The sequence below is a fragment of the Rhinoraja longicauda genome, chromosome 16 (genome assembly GCF_053455715.1).
Source record: "Rhinoraja longicauda isolate Sanriku21f chromosome 16, sRhiLon1.1, whole genome shotgun sequence".
Classification (NCBI taxonomy): Eukaryota; Metazoa; Chordata; class Chondrichthyes; order Rajiformes; family Arhynchobatidae; genus Rhinoraja; species Rhinoraja longicauda.
In genome coordinates, this window is record NC_135968.1 from 34,601,579 (window position 1) to 34,623,129 (window position 21,551).

Genomic DNA, 21,551 nt, shown 5'->3' on the forward strand with positions numbered 1-21,551 from the left:
ATTAGCTACCCTCCAGTCCTCAGGAACTACTCCAGAATCTAAAGAGTTTTGAAAAATTATCACTAATCCATCCACTATTTCTGAGGCTACTTCCTTAAGCACTCTGGGATGCAGCCTATCTGGCCCTGGGGATTTATCTGCCTTTAATCCATTTAATTTACCTAACACCACTTCCAAACTAACCTGGATTTCCCTCAGTTCCTCCATCTCATTAGACCCCCGGTCCCCCGCTATTTCCGGCAGACGGTTTATGTCTTCCTTAGTGAAGACAGAACCAAAGTATTTGTTTAATTGGTCTGCCATCTCCTTGTTCCCTATGATCAATTCACCTGTTTCCGACTGCAAGGGACCTACATTTGTCTTAACTAATCTTTTTCTCTTGACATATCTATAAAAGCTTTTGCAGTCAGTTTTTATGTTCCTTGCCAGTTTTTCCTCATAATCTATTTTCCCTTTCCTAATTAAGCCCTTTTTCCTCCTCTGCCGGACTCCAAATTTCTCCCAGTCCTCTGGTATGCTACTTTTTCTGGCTAATCTGTATGCTTCATCTTTTGTTTTAATACTATCCTTGATTTCCCTTGTTAGCCACGGATGCACTACCTTTCCAGGTTTGTTCTTTTGCCAAACTGGGATAAACACTTGTTGTAGTTCATCCATGCGACCTTTAAATGCCTTCCATTGCATGTCCACCGTCAACCCTTTCAGCATCAATCGCCAGTCTATCTTGGACAATTCACGCCTCATACCCTCAAAGTTACCTTTCTTTAAGTTCAGAACACTTGTTTCTGTGTTGACTTTGTCATTCTCCATCCTAATGAAGAACTCTACCATATTATGATCACTCTTGCCCAAGGGGCCTCGCACAACAAGACTGCTAACTAACCCTTCCTCATTACTCAATACCCAGTCTAGAATGGCCTGTTCTCTCGTTGGTACCTCGACATGTTGGTTTAGAAAACCATCTCTCAAACATTCCAAGAAATCCTCTTCCTCAGCACCCCTGCCAGTTTGGTTCACCCAATCTATATGTAGATTGAAGTCACCTTTAGTGCACGCATTTCTAATTTCCTGCTTGATGCCATCCCCAACCTCACTACTGCTGTTAGGTGGCCTGTACACAACTCCCACTAGCGTTTTCTGCCCCTTAGTGTTTCGTAGCTCTACCCATATCGATTCCACTTCCTCCAAGCTAATGTCCTTCCTTTCCACTGCTTTAATCTCCTTTCTAACCAGTAACGCTACCCCACCTCCTTTTCCTTTCTGTCTATCCCGCCTGAATATAGAATATCCCTGGATGTTGAGCTCCCAGCCTTGGTCACCCTGGAGCCATGTCTCCGTAATCCCAACTATATCATAATCATTAATAACTATCTCCACATTTAATTCATCCACCTTATTACGTATTACGCATTGAGACACATTGAAAGCATGGGTTATTTGTTGTGCATAGAAAATTAATTCATCGCTGAGGGCATATAGGTCAAAACTAACTTCCACACTCTTAGTCGCACCCCAGAGGGTACATAGTGGCCGACCGTACATTATTTCGGACGGTGTTAGTTTAGTAGCTCCATGTGGGGTCACCCTCATTTCAGAGAGGGCCAAGGGAATGAGCTTAACCCAACTCTGCCCTGTTTCCTCCGTTAGTTTAGTCAATTTGGTCTTTAGGGCTCCATTTGCCCTCTCGCCCACTCCGGCAGCCTGTGGGTGGTGAACACAATGGAATTGCTGTTGAATGTTAAAACGCTGTTTAATGTTAAAATGCTGACACTTCTTCATTAATCTATGCGATAAAGTGAGGGCCGTTATCAGAACTAATAACAGTAGGTAGCCCAAAGTGAGGTATAATCTCTTTTAGAATAAGTGCTGCCATAATAGTACAGTACAGAACTTTATTGTCATTCGGTACCGAGATACCGAATGAAATTACATTTCCAGCAGTCACAGAACACAACAAAAAAGAAAAGAACACAGGACACACGACCCCAACACAAACATCCATCACAGTGACTCCAAACACCCCCTCACTGTGATGGAAGGCAACAAAACTTCCACTCTCTTCCCTCCACGCCCACGGACAGGCAGCTCGACCCCTACCGAGGCGACCGACACGCACAGCCCCCGCAAGGGGATGGAAGTCCCCGCGGCCGAGCCGCACCGGGCACTGAAACGTTCCGCGGCCGAGCAGTAACGGGCGATGGAAGGCCCCGCGGCCGCGCCGGGCGATGTTAGGTCCCGCGGCCGAGCCATACCGGGTGATGGAAGGCCCCGCTGTCGCATTTGTAGTGGACTAGGCTGCAAACCACCGACGAAACAAATCTATGATTACTATACAATACTTAACAATATGCCCGTGGCAACTCTATGAAATCTCCTCGTATACACTTAAAGGGTTGGCTATCCTGACCATTCCCTCCTTACCAGCATGCGTAAAGGGGTGTATATAGTTTGAAAGAACGGGCAGAAAAACATCATGTACACAAACTTGTCCGAGAGGGGTGAGACAGGTCCGTCAAGGAGTTAATGGCACAGACCTCGCGTTTCCTTTGCGCTTTTTGTTTCACTCTCTCACTTATGGATTCAATTACTGCTCCTCCTTCCTCTTCTACCTCAGCCCTTTCCCCTCTTTTTCATCCTCCTTTTCAATTTCCCAGTCGCTATCGGTGCCATCTTCTTCTGGGGGTGCCCTTTCCTGTGGGGGTGCCGTAGCCCCCCTGAAGGGATCTTAGTGGGGCAGTTCCTGCTCTTAGGGACTGGTGGCCAGGGGCAGTGGGGCCTACACCATTCCCAACTTTGTTCCTCATCCCCCTCTTCTATAAGCAGGATCGCCATGCCAGGCAAGGGGTCCCCAGGGTTATTTTGTTTGGGTTTCCGTTTTTGCATTACCAATTGTTTACAATTCAGTTAGCCAACCGCATTTTTTTCTTTTTTATTCTTTACATTTTTCTGGGTCTAAGTAACACGTGCTGTACTGGAGCTCCACCATCACTCTTATCCAGGGCTTGTCCAATTTTCAGTCCTCTTCTTACTACTAATCCCACTTTCCTCTCCGGGAAACTAGTTAAACCTAGTCTGCACTGACCAATTCACAAAACTTTACCACAGACCCCGGCCTCCCTGAACCGACCAATTCATAAAACTTACTTCTCTAATTAACACAGACCGCAATCTCCCTGAGACTGCTTACACAGTCTGAACTGACCAATTCATAAAACTTACTTCTCTAATTGACACAGACCCCAGCCTCCCTGAGATTGGTTACACAGTCTGAACTGACCAATTCACAAAACTTCTTACCCGGTGTTTTGTCACACCTTTTGTCATGCACAACATCGCAATTTCAGCTAATTACAGCATTTTATCTTGTTTCCACATATTTCTTGCCTTTGTCATTCCTCTGCAGTTCTAAAACTCTTTCACTAAATACTTCATACAATACCTTATTTTGCTAAATTAGACTTTCTAATTGTTTCATATTTTGTAGTTACTCTCTAATGGTATATTCACAAAAGCTGCTAATTGTTAATTGCTTTTAAAATACAAAGCTATCGGACAAAGTAAATTTAATATTTTAACATATAATCATTTCAATATATTGTGTTTTCTTTAACTTCCGAACGTAATTCTAAATGCAAATGTTACAAATGTAGTAGTACCCAAATATATGTATATAATTTTATTTTAATTTTAAAGATTTTTTTTCACAGTCGGTCCAGTTCATGAAACAATTAACCTTCCCAGTCAGTCTGGAATGATACCAAACACATGGCAATATCAAATGAAACTAAACCTCATCTTTAAAGCTTCAAGGGCTTACTTTGTTCTATCCAATGCAGCTAATGCTCTCCAGAAGTATGGTAGAGCTTTGAGATACATTAAACTTGCTTTACAGTCTCTTGGTAAGTGACTATATAATTAATGTCACATATGCTCTGTTATGAGGAAAAATATGGATTTAAAATATTAGTGTAATGACTCGTGGTTTTGAAGTCCATCTTTCTGGCATGCTTTATGGAGGGGTATTAATTATTGTTAGAAAATGAATACATTATTTTTGGATCATAAATTTTTACCAGTTATTATCACTTGATTTCAGTTTTTTTTAATTGAATGCAGATATGGCGTAGTTAACCTCAGAAAATTTAATGAGAATTTTCAAATAACTTTTTTCAAAACTGCTAATTTTATAAAATTGAGTTAATGCCTCACTAGTCATAGAAGAAGTCACTAGGCTTTACGAACAACATTTGGGGTGGCACAGTTGTACAGCGATAGAGTTGCTGCCGTACGGCACCAGAGACCCAGGTTCATTCCTGACTACAGGCCGTGTCTGTATGGAGTTTGTACGTTCTTCCTGTGGTTCCTCAAGGTACTGCAGTATCTTCCACATTCCAAAGTAGTGCAGGTTTGTAGGTTAAATGGCTTCTATAAAATTGTTCCTCGTGTGTAGGATAGAACTAGTGTACAGGTGATTCCGGGTCGGCGTGGACTTGGTGCGATCTTCATTCGTCTGGTAAACCCACTGTCCAACTGAACATCAATTCTAGGACTTTATTTTTCACCTTCTCGGGAGCTCGTGTTCCAAGATATTAAACAGAAAGACCTGTTTCCATACTGTTTCTCTGAACTGAACTAAATTACTAGAATTATTGTTACCTTCAAATCCATGTTTGCCGTATATTAAGTCAAGTCAAGTCAATTTTATTTGTATAGCACATTTAAAAACAACCCACGTTGACCAAAGTGCTGCACATCTGATTAGGAAAAAAAAAAAGAAACATACAGTGGCAGGCAGCCAAACACAACGGCGCGGCCATCTTGAACAAAATGTTTAACTAAAGCAGAATGGTGTCCGAGGATTTGAAATGCGGTGAATGCGGTACGCAGTTCTGTCATTAGGTCAACTATGATTTTAAGTAGCTTAACAGGTTCATGGGAGATTCCTAAGGTCATCCATCAGGCAGTGGCAGCTAGTCCATTTGTGATAGTGGACATTCAACAATGGGGGTAAGCCTTTTACTGCAACAATATTATAGCTTTAGCTGCAACTCCACTATCGGAAGCTTTCTTGGAGAAAATTGGGATCTTGGAGCTAAGAAAGAAGTTGTGCTGAGGGAAGATAGCTTTGTTTGGCAGGTATCCAAGTTCTGGTCAAATGGTTTAAGTCTGTCTTTAATATTAATATCAATAAACATGTAAGTTTACAACAGTGAGAATATTATAATGTGGCAGTAACCGAGGTAAATGAAACATAAACTTCTATACAGCAGTATGCAGGTGTGGCAGAATGGCGCGACTGGTAGACCTGCTGCCTCACAGTGATTCAGACCTGAATTCAATCCTGACCTCGGGTATTGTCTGCATGAAGTTTGCACATTGTCCCTGTGGCTGTATGGGTTTGCTTCGGTTTTTACTCGCATCCCAAAAGACTGCAGTTTTGTACATTAAATTGTGCCTAGTTGTAGTGTGTGGATGTGAAAGTGAGATAACATAGAACTAGTGTGATCAATGGTTGGCATGAACTCAATGGGCCGAATGGCCTGTTTCCATGCTATATCAAGATAAATAAAAAGTGCTGATATGTTTGAGTGTAGCCACAGAATTATGCAATATATAACATCTAATCTTGAAGCATAATGTATTAATTTGCACTTTTTTCTTTTGATAGATGCCTATTGCTGCCTTATTAATAATTTGTCACCTGAAGTCTTATTCTTTCTCAGTCAGTGCTTGACACTTAATGGTGACATTCAGTTAATGTTAGCACAAAATGCTAGTAATCGAGCAGCTTACCAGGAGGAATATAGCTACCAATCCAGAGAGGATCAAGAAATTTTATATAGTCTCCACAGAGAATCTAGTTGTCAAGGTTGGTTTTCATCTTTATTTTATATTTACACAAAATTAATGACTGAAGCAGTTTGATTAAGATCACTCCATACATTTCTTCCAGCTAAACCCTTGGTGTGATGCTTTATTAATGCCTGCTGCAACATAAGCCTGGTATCTCTATAAAACAATTTCAGTTCCCATTATTATCCTTTCCATAGCCTGATCAACTGTGGAATGCCATAGCATCATGTCTGATCATTTTTGAAGATTGGTAGATTGTCAACCCACAGATGATCAGACATTTAGACTCCCTTGAATCCAAACTTAAGGCCAAATCATGCTGACAAGTTAATGAATTGCAAAAGATTGAGCGATTGACTTGGATCAATGTAGCCATTTTTCATGGTGTTTTTATTTGACTGGAGGGCATCATACTTCAGCATTTTGTTACAATCAATATTTGTGGTTGGGAGTCAAACATGGACAGAGCTGGAAGGGCCTCAGACTTGGACTTTATATCGTTGGACTTTTCTTTCCTGAACCTTTGAAAGCAATGCAGATACCACTGTTATGTTCTGGGTATAGAATGATCTCTGATTTTTATCCAATAACCTATTTTGGTGTAATTGAACTTGGCTGTTATGTACTTGTGTGCAAATCCCATACTTGCAGATTTCTCATTGCCAATCATTTCCTGGCTACTGGCTTTAAATTCCCCTTCAATACCAGCAGTAAAATGTGAAGTCGAGGTATTTCCTCAGGAATTATTCTGGGGAATCTGACCACAGAACTGCATTGGATTCTTATGATGGGATATTGATTAGAAACATTGACTCCGTTTCTTGTTGCCACCTGTCCCATGAATGTTTCTTGTTTTTATTTGTTTTTGCTGCACTGCTTTAGACCTAGTGAGATATCAGGAACTCATTGGAATAAAGACACACAGCTTTGAGAGAAAATTGCTAGAATTTTTTTTGGAGTAATTATACTTAAATTAATGTTTTTATTTACTTTTATTGAATCTTTTTTTTGAAGGTTAATCTTCGGACATCTAGCAGCTTCTGAATTTAAACTGTTCATACAATTAATTTTTTTTAAACATAGATCAGAATATGCACATCACACAGAGTCACAGAATCATACAGCACAGAAACTGGCCCTTTAGCCCAACTTGTCCATGTCATCCAAGCTGCCCCATCTAAGCTAGTCTCATTTGTCACATATCCCTCTAAACATTTCCTTTCAATGCACCAGTCCAAGTGTCTTTTAAATATCTTCCCTGGCAGCTTGTTCCATATGCACACCAATGTCTGAGGGAAAAGGTTGCCTCACAGGCTCCTATTAAATCTTGCCCCCTCGCCATTTACCTATCCTCGTAACCTGGGTAAAAGACTCTGCATTCATGCTATCTATTTCCCTCATGATTTTATACACCTCCTATAAGATCACCTGTTGATCTCTTGTGCTCCAAGGAATAAAGTCCTTGAATGCCCCACCTCTCAGTCCCTCAAGTCCCGGCAACATCCTCATAAATCTCTGCACTTTCCAGATTAATGACATCCTTTCTTTAACATGGTGACACATTGCTCCTGATGAGGCCTCACCAACATCTTGTATAACTGTAACATAACATCCCAACATCTGTATACCCTGATTCATGATGGCCAATGTACCAAAAGCTCTCTTTACCACCCTATCTACCTGTGATGCCATTTTCAGGGAACTATACTTGTACTCCGAGATCCCTCTAACTGCAACACTCCCCAGGTCCCCACCATTCACTGTGAAGGCCCTGCACTGGTTTGTCTTCCCAAATTGTTATATAAAGCACAAAGAGCATTGCGCCCAGCAGCGATCCCTAAGGCACATCACCAGTCACGGGCCTTCATAGAAACATAGAAACATAGAAAATGGGTGCAGGAGTAGGCCATTCGGCCCTTCGAGCCTGCACCGCCATTCAATATGATCATGGCTGATCATCCAGCTCAGTAGCCTGTATATCATATATATATATACAGCCGGAAACAGGCCTTTTCGGCCCTCCAAATCCGTGCCGCCCAGCGATCCCCGCACATTAACACTATCCTACACCCACTAGGGACAATTTTTTACATTTACCCAGCCAATTAACCTACATACCTGTACCTGCCTTCTCTCCATACCCCCTGATCCCTTTAGCAAAAAGGGCCACATCTAACTCCTTCTTAAATATAGCCAATGAACTGGCCTCAACTACCTTCTGTGGCAGAGAATTCCACAGACTCACCACTCTGTGTGAAGAAATGTTTTCTCATCTCGGTCCTAAAAGACTTCCCCCTTATCCTTAAGCTGTGACCCCTGGTTCTGGACTCCCCCAACATCGGGAACAATCTTCCCGCATCTAGCCTCTCCAACCCCTTAAGAATTTTATATGTTTCTATAAGATCCCCCCTCAGTCTTCTAAATTCCAGCGAGTACAAGCCCAGTCTATCCAGTCTTTCCTCATATGCAAGTCCCGCCATCCCAGGGATTAATCTGGTGAACCTTCTCTGTACTCCCTCTAAGGCAAGAACGTCTTTCCTCAGGTTAGGAGACCAAAACTGCACACAATACTCCAGGTGCGGTCTCACCAAGGCCTTGTACAACTGCAGCAGAACCTCCCTGCTCCTAAACTCAAATCCTCTTGCTATGAATGCCAACATACCATTCGCTTTCTTCACTGCCTGCTGCACCTGCATGCTTGCTTTCAATGACTGGTGCACCATGACACCCAGGTCACGTTGCATCTCCCCTTCTCCCAATCAGTCACCATTCAGGTAATACTCTGCTTTCCTGTTCTTGCCGCCAAAGTGGATAACCTCACATTTATCCACATTATATTGCATCTGCCATGCATTTGCCCACTCGCCTAATCTATCCAAGTCACTCTGCAGCCTCCTAGCATCCTCGCAGCTAACACTGCCACCCAGCTTCGTGTCATCCGCAAACTTAGAGATGTTGCATTCAATTCCCTCGTCCAAATCATTAATATACACTGTAAATAACTGGGGTCCCAGCACTGAGCCTTGCGGTACCCCACTAGTCACTGCCTGCCATTCCGAAAAGGACCCGTTTATTCCTACTCTTTGCTTCCTGTCCGCCAACCAATTTTCTATCCACCTCAAACCTGAACCCTCAATACCGTGTGCTTTAAGTTTGTACACCAATCTCCTATGTGGGACCTTGTCGAAGGCCTTCTGAAAGTCCAGATATAACACATCGACTGGTTCTCCCTTATCCACTCTACTAGTTACATCCTCGAAAAATTCTATAAGATTCTTCAGACATGATTTGCCTTTGGTAAATCCATGCTGACTTTGTCCGATGATTTCACCACTTTCCAAATGTGATGCTATCACATCTTTAATAACTGACTCTAGCATTTTCCCCACTACCGATGTTAGGCTAACTGGTCTATAATTCCCCGTTTTCTCTCTCCCTCCCTTTTTTAAAAGTGGGGTTACATTAGCTACCCTCCAGTCCTCAGGAACTACTCCAGAATCTAAAGAGTTTTGAAAAATTATCACTAATGCATCCACTATTTCTGAGGCTACTTCCTTAAGCACTCTGGGATTCAGCCTATCTGGCCCTGGGGATTTATCTGCCTTTAATCCATTTAATTTACCTAACACCACTTCCCGACTAACCTGGATTTCCCTCAGTTCCTCCATCTCATTAGACCACCGGTCCCCCGCTATTTCCGGCAGACGGTTTATGTATTTGAACCAAAGTATTTGTTCAATTGGTCTGCCATCTCCTTGTTCCCTATGATCAATTCACCTGTTTCCGACTGCAAGGGACGTACATTTGCCTTAACTAATCTGTTTCTCTTGACATATCTATAAAAGCTTTTGCAGTCTGTTTTTATGTTCCTTGCCAGTTTTCCCTCATAGTCTATTTTCCCTCATAGTCTATTTTCCCTTTCCTAATTAAGCCCTTTGTCCTCCTCTGTTGGACTCTGAATTTCTCCCAGTCCTCTGGTATGCTACTTTTTCTGGCTAATCTGTATGCTTCATCTTTTGTTTTAATACTATCCTTGATTTCCCTTATTAGCCACGGATGCACTACCTTTCCTGGTTTGTTCTTTTGCCAAACTGGGATGAACACTTGTTGTAGTTCATCCATGCGACCTTTAAATGCCTTCCATTGCATGTCCACCGTCAACCCTTTCAGCATCAATCGCCAGTCTATCTTGGACAATTCACGCCTCATACCCTCAAAGTTACCTTTCTTTAAGTTCAGAACACTTGTTTCTGTATCGACTTTGTCACTCTCCATCCTAATGAAGAACTCTACCATATTATGATCACTCTTGCCCAAGGGGCCTCACACAACAAGACTGCTAACTAACCCTTCCTCATTACTCAATACCCAGTGTAGAATGGCCTGTTCTCTCGTTGGTTCCTCGACATGTTGGTTTAGAAAACCATCTCTCAAACATTCCAAGAAATCCTCTTCCTCAGCACCCCTGCCAGTTTGGTTCATCCAATCTATATGTAGATTGAAGTCACCCATTATAACTGCTGCACCTTTAGTGCACGCATTTCTAATTTCCTGCTTGATGCCATCCCCAACCTCACTACTGCTGTTAGGTGGCCTGTACACAACTCCCACTAGCGTTTTCTGCCCCTTAGTGTTTCGTAGCTCTACCCATATCGATTCCACTTCCTCCAAGCTAATGTCCTTCCTTTCCACTGCTTTAATCTCCTTTCTAACCAGTAACGCTACCCCACCTCCTTTTCCTTTCTGTCTATCCCGCCTGAATATAGAATATCCCTGGATGTTGAGCTCCCAGCCTTGGTCACCCTGGAGCCATGTCTCCGTAATCCCAACTATATCATAATCATTAATAACTATCTCCACATTTAATTCATCCACCTTATTACGTATACTCCTTGCATTGAGACACAAAGCCTTCAGGCTTGTTTTTACAACTCTCTTACCCCTTATACAATTATGTTGAAAAGTGGCCCTTTTTGATTTTTGCCCTGGATTTGTCTGCCTACCACTTTTACTTTTCACCTTGCTACCTGTTGCTTCTACCCTCATTTTACACCCCTCTGTCTCTCTGCTCCTGCTCCCATCCCCCTGCCACATTAGTTTAAATCCTCCCCGACAGCACTAGCAAACACTCCCCCTAGGACATTGGTTCCATTCCAGCTCAGGTGCAGACCGTCCTGTTTGTACTGGTCCCACCTCTCCCAGAACTGGTTCCAATGTCCTAAAAATTTGAATCCCTCCCCCTTGCACCATTTTTCAAGCCACGTATTCATCTGAAATATCCTCCTATTCCTACTCTGACTAGCACGTGGCACTGGTAGTAATCCAGAGATTATTACCTTTGAGGTCCTACTTTTTAGTTTATCTCCTAGCTCTCTAAATTCACCTTGTAGGACCTCGTCCCGTTTTTTACCTAAATCGTTCAGTGCGATGAATGCACTTCTGCCTCCTCCCTCTTCCATGAAGCCAATTCTGTATCCAGTTAGTCCTCGCGTGAAATAACCTTCCACTTGATAAGAATATGTGGCTTGGTTAAATGTTTGTGATTAAATGTTTGTGATTAAAACAAAAAAAATGTACTTTTTGAAAACGTCATAAAAATAAGTAAAACACATTATAACCATTTAATTAAAAATAATTACTTAAATAAGATCTCACCTACCTTGTTTCCATGAAGCTGCTGTTGTACATTTAAATAAATAGAGTGGCAGGTACTGCATCTAATCTTGGAACTTGTTACAAATGTCCTTCATGGTTTTGGAAGCCAGTGGCACTTTGAAGAATGGAATTCGTTTTGCAGCCCTCCTTCCCCTAATTGTACCTGGACAATTTCAGATAAGTTTACACCAGTAAACCTGTACTTTCTATGTAACGTAAACAGCAATTAAATTCTGGCCCAGTGTATTTAAAGCACTGTAAATGATGATTGAAGATTTCCACTGCTAATTTTTTTATCATTTTATTTCACCAATTTAATTTGTAATAGTCTTATTATTCTAGCTTTAAGCTGGGCTACAGAGCTTTATTTGGATCTCGAATACCAACTTTCGGTTAGCTGCAAATGCTACGAGGCAGCAAATGAGTTACTGCGTTCCTGTGATCAGAAAGTTGAAGTTGTGGAGCAACATACGCAAGTGTTAAAAAGATTAGGCAACAGCAGAAATGAGGTTGGAGTTTTCTACATGAATCAGGCTGCCGCTACTCAAACTGAGGGAACAGGTAAAGACTTTTCAGTTAATTTGTTGTTAAATATACTATGCAGTTTTATAGTGAACTGAAAATTAAAGCCATTTTGCTGGTTTCAGATATTGGAAAATATACTTTAAAATTTCATGTAAAAATTAATGCATTGGAAAAAGTATTAAATATAATTGCAATGAATTAAATCTAAATACACTTAATGTTTGTATCCAATGCAGGAAGCAAAGGCATCACAGCATTAGAACAAGAACTTTGGAAGAAAAGCTTTTCCTACTTTGAAAAGGGAATTCAAGACTTTGAGACCATAGAGGATGCAACCAATGCAGCCTTATTGCTTTGTAATACTGGTAGACTGATGAGACTTTGTGCACAGGCACATGCTACTACTGGAAGCAATTTGAAACGAGGAGAATTTTCACCTGAGGAAGCCTTGTATTATAACAAGGCATGTATTTTATGGTTTACTTTCCTTGATTTGTCAATGTATTGAATTACATTTTCGGCGTTACTCGGCAGTTAACTGGATGAAATATGTGTGATCAAAGTGTACAATCTTAATGTTCCAGATATCTTCAATATGCATACGATGACTTGATTACATTCTGCGTGAAGTACAATGTGCATAAGTCCAGTACTTCTAAGATACTTTTTTTTTAATTCAATTTTGTAGTTCATGCAACTGAAAGTACTGATTGCAAGCTCTTATTTCTGTTTTTGAAAAGCTTTATTAATCTGTCAGTCCACCATAAACTTTAACAAACTCTTGGAGATATTTCTGCAGGATCTCCTTGGTCTTGTGTGGCCATTGAAGTCTGAAGAAGGGCCCCAAGCTGAAATATCACCTATCCATATCAATGCCCTCCAGAGATGCTGTCCGGCCTAATGAGTTACTCCAGCATTTTTGTTTTATTTTTAAAGGCACATCACGTTGGGGGAGGAGTGGGGGGAAGTCTAGTTACAAGTATAATCAAAACGGTATGATAGGCTAAAAACATTCAATCTTTGGAAAAACAAACAATATTCATAAAAATCAAAACAAAAGCACCTTATGCCATGTCAAAATTGGTGTTGAGTCTTCAGATGAGCTCCCTCCATAAGTAACCTGCATTGTGACTCACTCAATGTGTCTTGTTTTTAAGCTTATAGGTCTATGTTCAAAAGTACTCAAGGGGCCAAGTAACATCCTTTGCTACAATTGCTCTCTAAATATGAAGAAATCTTAAAGTCATTCTCACTTTCACGAAGGGAAGGGGTGTGTTTTTCCAATCGTTACTTATGTATAAAGTCCATTTTCTCACACGTTCATTGTTTATTAGAAGCTCTAATCCAAATATCACAAAGTGTGCTGCATTAATTTTTAACAGCTTGGATTTTGAAAAGGGAATGATTGTAAATCTAGCACCACGTATCATTGATAAAGTGAAAGTTATAAGTATTTTTCCTGTTACCTTCAATTGTGTTAAACATGGAAATCGGGAATTGGCTGGCTGGATCTGGCAGCTTTTCCTACCACAGAATTAAAATGGCACGAAGATGCTCCAAAATGTAGAGAATTCCTCCCCAGTTTACAACAGGGTTCTGTTCCTGAATGTTCATAACCTGCACAATTTGTAAATCAGAAATGCAGAAGTGGATTGAGTTCCCACACTGCAGGAGATGCCTGCAGCCCACAGCAGCCAGCAGATCTATTCTGCCAATCTCCCAAATGTCCATTCATATGTATGGGCTGTACATAAGTAGGACATTGTACACTGGAAAGGGCCTGGCACACCAGGTAAAAAAACCTATTGGAGTTTGGACTCTACAAAGACGCATGATAATTATTGAACTCCAAACATCTGACTGTATTCATACAAATTAACATCAAAGCATTATGCATGATTTTAATTTGACTATTCCTGAAGCCTGAAAAATCTTTATTTTACTTTTAGGCTGTGGATTATTATCTAAGAGCAATGCGATCACTCACTAGATGGGAGAAGCATCCAGCTGTTTGGGATTCTGTGAAATGGGAGCTGTCAACAACCTACTTTACAATGGCAACACTAGAACAGGATTATGCTCCTTTGTCGAGAAAAGCTCAGGAACAGGTACTGAAAAATAAAGTTTTGTTACTTTGTAATATATTGTTTCATTTTATCAATTCGATTAGTGATTTAGTTACCATATAATAGTAGTAATATTCATGTGCTTTGATATTGATGATAAATGTTTATTTTTCTCCTATGATTGTTGGAAGTCTTTCATTTAATTGCGCATGTAGCCATGTTTTACATTTTATGATAAATATCTTAATTATTTCACTATAAGATGACAACCAGCAACAATACTGTCCCCACACACAGGACTGCTACGGTGAGAGAAAAGGGAGAAATCTGAAAGGTTTAGAACTAAGCATGTTGAAGGCATCAAAATTGGATTTGGATGAAATGCCAAAGTTAGAAGTTCTTGGGAGTTTTCTGAAGCTGGAGATTTGGTTGGGGACCGTTCCCTCTTAGCTGTGGACTCGTCTCTGCTAAGGTCTCACTGCATCGCAATGAACACTTCCAGGATTCAGTGGCCAAAATGATTGCACTGGGGATTCTGGGGTGGAGTAGTTGTTCCAGGAGGATTCCATCTGCGAACACCCACCATATATTGCACCCACCAACGTCCCCAAAGCTCCTCATGGGACCTTTTTATCAGTTGGACTTTCATCAGTTTCCAATGCAGTTATTTATTGAAACATGAAGGAAGAAATTAATGAAATGAATATTATTTAAAATTCTCTGCTGTAGCAAGTTCTTGGGATAATGTCACTAAAATGCAGATGTAACAATTTGGAGCAAGAAGCAGATTCTGATCCCGTGGAGAATGAAAAAGGATCCCACCTCAAAACGTCACCTGTCCATGTTCTCCAGACATGCTGCCTGACCCGCTGAGTTACTCCAGCACTTTGTACCTGTCCACGTTCTCCAGACATGCTGCCTGACCCGCTGAGTTACTCCAGCACATTGTGTCCTTTTAAACTGATTCTGAATATATTCACATTTTTGGGAGGGAAAAACAAGACTTTTTTTTATTTATTCACCCTATTATATAATCATGCAGATTCTTTACAAAATACCAAATTATTTTGGTATCATAAGCAATTAAGAACAAAAATCATGAATTAAATAACTGTTTTCAAGCTAAATGTGATTGGTGTTTGCGGATATGGTTCATAAACCAAGTGATTATGAGCCTTGTTTTTTAAAATGTACTGCGTATTTTCTGCACCAGATTGTTTTTAAATCTTAGATTAACGATGAATATGAGGAAATGTTAAGTATTTCAATACCTCATCTTATTGGCCTAATCATCGTTCTGTATTATTCAGACAGCCAAGTGAAAATAATTTTTGCAGTTGATTGGTATTCTGATAGTGATGTGTAATCATTTGAATGAGATTATGATAGCCTACTAACATCTTTAAATCTCAAAGCGCGCTAAATTAACAGTCAGCAGTGAAGTGTAGAAGGAGAAATGTGGTAGGGTGGGGGGAAGAAGATGTATTCCATGTATCTTTCCCTGTTATTACTGTGTTAACAGTCACTTGAAGTTGGGATTATAGAAGATTTATAGATAGGATGTTGTTAAGTAATATGAGATTTCTTACAATTTTTCAGATTGAGAGGGAAGTTGCCGATTTCATGATGAAATCCCTTAAATATTGTGATACACACACAGAATCTGCAAGACAACCGTTGTGTCAATATCGGGCTGCAACCATTCATCATAGACTTGCTTCAATGTATCATAATTCCCTTAGGAACCAGGTAAATGGCGATTTTAAATTGTTTGCATGTATTGTTTAAAGTGCTCCTCTGACATTAGCATAGCAAGATTTAGTTTGTAACTCAAAAATCAATTATTTCCTGAAGTATTTCCAGATCATTTTTAAACCTGTAATCCAAATTTGACAAAGGCAAATAGTGGGGTGAATAAATTCTAGATCCGATCTACCGCAGAATGCTATGGGGAAACGAGAGCAGATTGCTGAGCTCCCGACAAATCTTTGCAACTTCATTAGGCACAGATGAGACACCAGAAGACTGGAGAATAGCTAATGTTGTTTCTTTTTTAATTTGCTACACTCTCTGGCAATCTGCAGTGAAACCGTCATATGATTGCACCCAGCTTTGTCATTTGCACAAAATCACAGGAAACACAATGTGATTATCCTGTTTCTCAACGTTACATAAAAAAGCCCTGACTTGAGATGTTGATTAATTTTCCATTAAAAATGAAGCATCTTTCACATTGTGGAAATCATACTGGTGATTATTAAAATTTGAAATTTATCAGCAAGCTCTGATCAAGTGATTTGGATAATTTTAAAGAAGTAAATTTGAACGGTAACATGTATTATTAATCCAATAATTCTACATTTTGACACGTAAAGAATCTGGCAAAAAAAGATTCTTATTGGTTTAGCTCATATCCTAACAAAGCAGCAAGAGAGCATAGGTTTTAACAGGAAAGATGTACAATCAGTTTTTTTAAAATAAACACAGGTTGGTGATGATCATTTCCGTAAGCAGTACCGCAGTTTGGCTGATCTCCATTACAACAAGGCTGTAAAGCTGTTTCATTTGCTGAAAGATGCACCTTGTGAGCTTCTACGAGTTCAGTTGGAGCGGGTTGCATTTTCAGAGTTTCAGATGGCAAGTAAGTAAATATAAAGTTCTTCAATAACTACACTTTAATACTTTTAAAATACAGCTATTCCTAATAAGTGGATAAGGTGACTGGTGAATTGAGACACAGAGATTAAAGCTGGTGGATATGGAGCATCTGTATTCGTGATAAGCAGACATCCTCTTGGAGGCTCTCAGTAGAATCTCTTGGAACTCAAAGCACATTTTTTGTATACTCTTAAAGAACAAAAGTAACAAGGTGATAAAATATAAATAACTACAATGATTGTTTATTTCAATATGAATGGTTCATCTGAATTACTTATTTGCAATGGGAGCACACTGACTGCCTAAATACCTGAATGTTTAAACACCCTTGCTGGGTCAAAGTAGTTGACATGGAAGCTTCTGAGGATATAGAACCTAGACACCCAACATTAGTGTTATGAGGGCTGACTTTGTACACAAATATCCCAATCAGACTGCCTGGCTGTCCCATATTAATGCACACATTCTGGTCCTCCCATGCATGCATTTTTGAAATATGTTTGAATGTACAATATTCATGCCTTTATCAGATGGGCAGAATTAGAACATTTTCTTAGGTTGAAGAAATGTGTTGGGCCACTTAATTGGCATTTCTAGTCCCGAAAGTGCATCATAATCATAGTTTATTAGCCAAATATGTTTTGCCACATACGAGGAATTTGATTTGCCATACAATCATACCAATAAAAACCAACAAAACACACCAAATACATTTTATCATAAACGTCCACCACAGTGACTCCCCTGACATTCCTCACTGTGATGGAAGGCAAAAAAAAGTTCAATCTCTTCCCTTCTTTGTCGGGGGCCTCGAGCCTTCCGCCGATCTTGGCTCCCGCACCCGGCGGCCGGGCCCTCCACATCGGGGGGATCTCAGCTCCCCATGCCGGACAATCGGACCCCAGGTCGGGGCTAGTTGATCTTCTTGCGACTTTGGAGCTTCCCGACATCATTCTCTACCCGAGACGGCAAGATCCTCGATGGTGAAATCCGCAGGCCGCGGTTGGAGCGTCGATCCCAGGCAAGGGATCGCAGGCTCCAATGGTAAGTCCATGGCCCCGCGGTGGGGCTCAAAATCAGTTTTGACCAAGGCCTCCAGCTCCATGATGTTAGGCCACAGAACAGACCGGAGATACGATCCGGAAACAAATCACATCTCCGGCAAGGTAAGAGATTGAAAAAAGGTTTCTCCCGACCCCCTCCCCCACCCCCTACATAAAACAAACCAGAGAACATTACCATAATCATGTAACATTATATGTGTTAATGTGTAGAATTTGGTGCACAATTAAGTGGCATGATCAGTAATGGCCATTGTCAACTTTCTACTTGATACATGATTATCATGGTCAAGGGATAAACAATTGTATAAATTTCTAAAATTATAATGATAAGATTTAATTTAAGCTAGAATAATAACTGCACTATTTTTTAGTTGCAGAAAACAATTTGAACTTAACAAGCACAAACAGAAAATGAACATAATTTTGTTCTCGTGGGGTGAATGAGGGAATAACCCACTTTTGGTTTCTGCTATAATTTATATTATGATATTGCCCAAAAAAGTGTATGAATAGGTCCTGTAAAGGTTTTGGGGTTGAAATCACTCTCATCCCAATAAGTTCTCCCAATCAGTGATTCAATAGAATTACTTGTATCCACTGAAAGATCATGATCTTTGGCGCTCATTACTTTCAATCAACAAGCATTTTTTGTTAAAATTAAGATCCAAGCTATTTCTTTTTTAAAACAATGATTATTTGAAATTAAAACATCATACACAGAATTAAAATTAAAAGCAGACATGTCCAACCATGATCAGGCATGTGAAGTTTCCATGGATTTCCGCGTTTTTTAAATCAATTTTCTGCGCTTTTTGCATGATTTCTGCGATTTTCACTTTGCCAAATAAACGGTGAAATTGGATCGAAATAAAGAAAGAAAAATAAATAAACGATGTTTAGACGTATTCGGCACTAGGGTTCCGCTAGAGGTCGCTATGGGTTTCGAGATAAATCCCCCACGCCTTGGAGGTCTCCCCGAAAATGTGGTACCTAGGCTGGGCACGGCAGCCAATCTCGACCTCATCAGGACTTCCATGGCCGATCGGTGGGTTGAATTTGTAACCTGCGGCCGGGGCTCTGGAACTCCAGCTCAGCCTGAGCCAGCACATCTATCCCCATAGCCGACTTCCTTGGCCTGCTGGATAAACCAGCAAAGCTCTGGAACCAAGAGTGCCAGAAAATCAGTGGTGGAACTGTAATGCTTAAATATTAAATTTAAGTGCAAGATTATATAACTAAATTAATTAAGACAGGGTTAAAATATAAAACAGAGCAGAAAAGCCAATTGCCATCTTTTTGGGCTGAATATCAATTAATGTGCAAATTTACTTCAAAATGTTATTAGTGTACAGTGACATATTCACGTTATTTTGTAATGTCAGATTTTACTTTGAAATGCACTAAAAGAGGCTTGAAACGGGTAATTTTGTGTGTAAATTTTCAAAATGTTTCCGATTTTTTTAACCCCCGTTGTACCCCTTGCGCAAACGCTCGGCACTTTTCCTCTTTTTTTTTACCTCACTTACATGCCTGCATGATTTAATTTGTCTTCATGTTAGTATCCTTTTTAAAAAGATGAAGTGTGCATGCCACAATTGTGAAGTTCCTTTTTCTCCATTTGCAGATCAGAATAGCAATGCCTCAAAGTTAAAGACTCTTTCAAGCGCATTGGATATAATCATTAATTCAGAGTATCCATTTCAACTGATCCAAAGTGAACTCGCATGTGTTCAAGCACAGGTAACTATTTTTGAACAATTTTAGGGCAAGTGAATGCAGGGGTTTGGCATATTCTATTTTTCATGAGATCAAGAAAGGAGTATGCTGACTAAAATGTTTAAGATGGCCAGTACCTAAAGCACTCATAAAAGCAGGCCACATATGCCAGATGTCAACTGACTTGCTGAAATCAATCTGAGTTGAAATCAGTTATATTTGGTGTTAACACATCAAAATGTATAAACTAGTTTTCATTATTATAATAGTCATTGTAGACATTTGCAATAAAAGTTCCATAAAGTTTTGCAAATAACATAAAATGGTGGTGGTGTTGATAATGAGGAATACAGTCTTGCATTACAGAATAATATTGATGAGTTGGTAGGATGGGCAGAGAGATGGCCGCAAGAAATTTTATGTGTGAGGTGATGCACGTTGAGAAGATTAATAAGAAAAACTCCAATTGTCCTCTATCCTATGGTTCACCATTCTTAATGATTTGGCATCTGGTTCATTTGGTTGTATTACTGGTGCTCCTTTGAAACTCACTGGGGAACCATTCCCTATGTTCATTGGAAGTCACCAGGGCCCACTGGAAAATGTATTATGTTACTATGTATCATGTTAAATTTTAAAAAGTAAATTAATAGCATGTAAGTGTATTAAGAGGGGTAATATCTAATATTCAGGAAAACGTACAGTCTGTCGCCACCAAAGTTCTGAAACTACTGGAATCTTATTATAAAAGGAAACTTTTCCCAATAGCAAAGATGGCTGACAGTAGAGGGCTTAGAAACATAAGCATAGAAACATAGAAAATAGGCGCAGGAGTAGGCCATTCGGCCCTTCGAGCCAGCACCCGCCATTCAATATGATCATGGCTGATCATCCAAAATCAGTACCCCGTTCCTGCCTTTTCCCCATATCCCTTTATTCCATTAGCCCTAAGAGCTAAATAACTCTCTCTTGAAAACATCCAGTGAATTGGCCTCCACTGCCTGCTGTGTCAGAGAATTCCACAGATTCACAACTCTGGGTGAAAAAGTTTTTCCTCATCTCAGTCCTAAAGTTAGGTTAGGTTAAGAAGGGCAAAGAAACTTAGTGGGATTCTGAGGAAGAACATTTTACCCGGTGGTGAAAATTGGAAAGCACTAAGTGAGTGATAGAGGCAGCTGCACTCAGAACATTTAAGAATTAAATGAGTGAAGTCTGAAGAAGAGTCTCGACCCGAAACGTCACCCATTCCTTCTCTCCAGAGATGCTGCCTGTCCCGCTGAGTTACTCCAGCATTTTGTGTCTACCTTTGATTTAAACCAGCATCTGCAGTTCTTTCCTACATACTAAGAATTAAATTAGTCTTGAATCACAAAGGCATAAAGGTTGTGGCCTAAGTGCACATAAATGAGATTAGTATGATTGGGTACTTGAAAATCAGCATGGATATGGTGGGTCGAAGGGCCAGGTTTTTTTTAATCACTCTGACGTTCTTTCTACATATTTAGAAGAAAAATTATTTTGAGTTAACTATTCCTATTTGTATCCATTGATCCAGCAAAGTGATTGCCTTGAACATCGGGAGGGAAATGCATCTGAAAATGATTCTCCCACCTTTAACGAAGAAGAAATTCTGAAACTTGTCAACATGTTTGAAACCCGGCTCACCTTTCTTCTGTTTCAACTTATCAAATTGCTAACCACAAAAAGAAAAAGCAGGTAAAGTCGTTCTCCTATTCATTAATAACTTGATTTCCGAATATTTTCCCAGGTACATTGGGATTGGATTTTTTAAAATGTTACTGCAATATGTGGAGAATATTTAATATTGATCAAATTGTTTCTGCCCCTGCTGAAATCTGAATCATTTTTTTGAGAAAGGTCCACACCTATCCTTTAATCTGGTGGGATCTCATTTCATAAAAGTTTTGCCCCTTGTCTTGTCACCTTCTAAAAACTATTTGGACACGATCTTACTTAATGCCTTTTACTGCAGTTTCAAAACTATTTGTCATTC

General features: G+C 40.1%; 1 protein-coding gene across 2 annotated transcripts in view; it reads left to right on the forward strand.

Annotated features, from left to right (window-relative positions):
• The window catches only part of edrf1 (erythroid differentiation regulatory factor 1), a 65,688-nt gene that overhangs the window by 41,224 nt on the left and 2,913 nt on the right, over positions 1-21,551 (forward strand). For both annotated transcript variants that reach the window (XM_078413612.1, XM_078413613.1), the window contains 9 exons: positions 3,708-3,899; positions 5,669-5,869; positions 11,851-12,069; positions 12,270-12,496; positions 13,983-14,141; positions 15,699-15,848; positions 16,587-16,740; positions 19,446-19,561; positions 21,093-21,253. In XM_078413612.1, the coding sequence (XP_078269738.1) occupies positions 3,708-3,899; positions 5,669-5,869; positions 11,851-12,069; positions 12,270-12,496; positions 13,983-14,141; positions 15,699-15,848; positions 16,587-16,740; positions 19,446-19,561; positions 21,093-21,253 (1,579 nt within the window). The remainder of the gene's footprint in view (positions 1-3,707; positions 3,900-5,668; positions 5,870-11,850; positions 12,070-12,269; positions 12,497-13,982; positions 14,142-15,698; positions 15,849-16,586; positions 16,741-19,445; positions 19,562-21,092; positions 21,254-21,551) is intronic.